Source organism: Abramis brama, assembly GCF_963993115.1.
Source record: "Abramis brama genome assembly, chromosome: 11".
Classification (NCBI taxonomy): domain Eukaryota; kingdom Metazoa; phylum Chordata; class Actinopteri; order Cypriniformes; family Leuciscidae; genus Abramis; species Abramis brama.
In genome coordinates this window covers 41,041,858-41,044,913 of record NC_139973.1, presented here as the reverse complement: position 1 = coordinate 41,044,913, position 3,056 = coordinate 41,041,858, and the positions used below count along the sequence as shown (strand labels likewise).

The 3,056-nt window shown below is 36.8% G+C and overlaps 1 protein-coding gene across 4 annotated transcripts in view; it reads right to left on the bottom strand.

Moving 5' to 3' along the window:
• Positions 1-1,690: 1,690 nt before the first annotated feature.
• The window catches only part of zglp1 (zinc finger GATA like protein 1), a gene marked incomplete at its 5' end in the record, with an annotated part of 8,404 nt that continues 7,038 nt past the window's right edge, over positions 1,691-3,056 (bottom strand). For all 4 annotated transcript variants that reach the window (XM_084127827.1, XM_084127829.1, XM_084127828.1 and 1 more), the window contains one exon: positions 1,691-2,986. In XM_084127827.1, the coding sequence (XP_083983953.1) occupies positions 2,866-2,986 (121 nt within the window). In that variant the 3' untranslated portion in view covers positions 1,691-2,865. The remainder of the gene's footprint in view (positions 2,987-3,056) is intronic.

The following is a 3,056-nucleotide window of genomic DNA, read 5'->3' as shown; positions in this document are numbered from 1 at the left end:
GTGTGGGTTTTACTGTATCAATCTCAAAGAGCGTCTTCTCGACATGAACAACACGAACCAAACTCTTCCAGTCTCAGATACAATTACAGTGATTGAGGGCGGGTCAAAGAGATGCTGTTCAGCCAATCAAGATCTTTATGCAAATGAGTTTCAAACCTATGTAGGTTCAGCAGGAAGTGAGACTGGAATTACTGACGACGCGTTTCAGTTCAGAATCGCTTTTAGAAAAAAACTCATTTATCTGCACTTTGATCTTTGAAACTTTGCAGACCTTTTACATTCACAAACAGCTGCATTATACACTACATGTTTACTGTTAAGGGCTGATTTCATGAGGAATTAGATTGTTCTTGATTGTCGAGTTCAGTGAAACACACTGCAAACTTTCAGAGTTCAAACTTTCAGAGCATTTACTGAAACCAAATGGTAAAAACAACTTCGCCAATTTTCTGACATCATGCATATAAACATATGTTTCTGACACACGACAGAACTGAGTGAACATTAGACATCTTATGATTCATTGATGCTCTCCGATATTTGAATGTACTGAATGTTTCCTCGGGTTTTACTGATAATGAAAGATGTCAGTCATGACCCGTCACGAAGGACATCGTGTTCCTCTATAAACCTGGCAGTAAACGCACCACCACACACACACACACACACACACACTATGCAAAATAAAATAAATAAAAATCCTAAATCCTGCATGTAATTTCTCGCTGCCCTTCCCACAATGTTTCTGGGAGAAATTTGGGAGCAAGCTCAAAACTAAAAAGCATTTAAATATAATTTTCCCTTCTATATTCTTTCTATCACCATCTCTCCTTCACAGCTCCTTATATTTCAAACTGTAATCTAAACAAACAGAAAAACCACAGATCATGGCGACACACAACAGAGATTCACAGCAAACACAACCACTGCGGTTCTGATCTGGGGCCTGAACATAATAAACTGGCAAAGAGCAAAGGAACAAACACACTTTTAACGGGGTCATGAACTAAGAAATCAAATTTTCCTTGATCTTTTGCCATTCAAGAGGTCATTGTACTATAAAAACATCCTGTAAAATTCAGAACTCAAAAGTTCCTCGTTAGTCCAAAGACAGCTTTTAGGAGAGAGGAGTGATACAGGATCACTGGACTAAAAATAACATTACCTTCCAAAGGATCCTAATGCTAGGAAAGTGCTTATTTATTTCAACTATGTGAATGTCATCGCTGCAAGCGTTAATGCGACAGGAGTCGATCTAAATATAACGCCATAATCAACACTTCACAATTAGTCAATCTTGGAGCTGTAATAGTAAATACGTAGTAAAAGATTTGAGAGTTCCACATGTAAAACTCATTTCATATGCAAAGATGTTGGCCAATCACAGGAGTGGGCGTTTACATTGTTAGAAGGGGTGTGTCTTCAGAGTGTTCAAATCAGAGGCTAAAAATCAGAATATATTTCTAAATTCTGACAATTTTTGATATAAATATCATACTAACAATATCAGTGCACTTCAGGAAACATTATAAAATGACCCCTTTAAAAGAAAAGGGTTTGTGAAATGGCATCATTTTAAGAATTTAGTTTTAATCAGTTTTGTTTTAATTCATTTTTACTCGTTAAATTTTATGAATTAACAGCTAGTAAACATAATTTAACACTAATAAAATTTTTTTTATTATGCATGCAATCATTTAAGACATTTCTCTTTTTGGCATAAAGGGTTCTTTAAAATTGAGTCAAGAACCCTAGAGTTCTATAGAGAACCGTACTGAACATTTGGAACATGTGAATCTGAACAACTGAATCATTCTCAGATTACGCAGGCGGACGAGGAGCAACTTGGAGCGTCTGGTTTTGAGATTTTTGGCCTTGGAAAAAAAAAGACCAATAAAGTAAATTAATGAAATGCTTAATTCCCATCAAATGCCAGAGTCAATTAGTCATATTTACAGCAGAACGCTTGAGTTACGCTCACAAACCCAACTCAACACACACATAAACCAGCTGATTCTATTGTCAGCGAGGAAACATTAGTCACCATGAAATCACAATTGACAATTCTTGTTTTTTTTTTATGGAACATGTTTATTGTAAATGATGGATGGATGCACATCATTATTGTTTTAATAATCTTGAATCAGAATAACTTCTTGCAGCTTCTCTTCTCTTCTCTGATGACGAGGGCAGGGCAACCTGTCACTCACATGAGATCAGCCAATAGCAAACCACAACCATCCAATCAATTCCCAATGAACAAAATCAAGCCCCGCCCACATTTGTTATTGTTCCAGAAGCGTTTCACTCGCATATACGGAACTTTAAGAAAGAGTTGACTTCCGTTTCATGCTGACTTTAATATTAATCTACATACATCATGACATGATTCATGTCGAACTGAACGACCGTAATGTCTTATTAATTAGATAAAGCGTCTATGTAAAGTTAAAGAAAACACTGACAATAGAGCACTTAAATAAATACAATTTAATATATTTTATTCCCGCACAGAACAATCTCTGAACACAAACACATGTGATGGTCAGCTAGTGGAAAAACAAATCAGAGAGATGACTGTGACCAAAGAAAATACATTAATCAATAAATAATTCATTAATAAATATGTCGTCACAAACAAGAAAAATGGGGAAATTAAATAAGTGAACAATCAATGGTCATGTACAGCACGAAACTGAACAGCTCGAGGAGAAATGGCTCCGTTCACAATAACAGACCCTGAGAATGATTCAGATTGAATCACATCACACACACGTTCAGATGAAGCGTCACACGTTCATCTCTCAGAAACGCTCAGATCTGAGAGCGTCCACAGATGTGAAGATGATGACGGTAATGACAGTCCTACCAGCTGCCGCCCTTCAGCTTCAGGGCGTCTCCACATTTCTGACACTGCGAGTTGGTGTTCGCTTCTTTCTTCGGGATGTTCCAGCACTGCTGACATCGCACGCGATATTTCTTGTACCTGCAAAAAACAAAAATAAACACAAACAAATGTAAACAGAAACAACATAAAGACAGTATATTGCAAATAC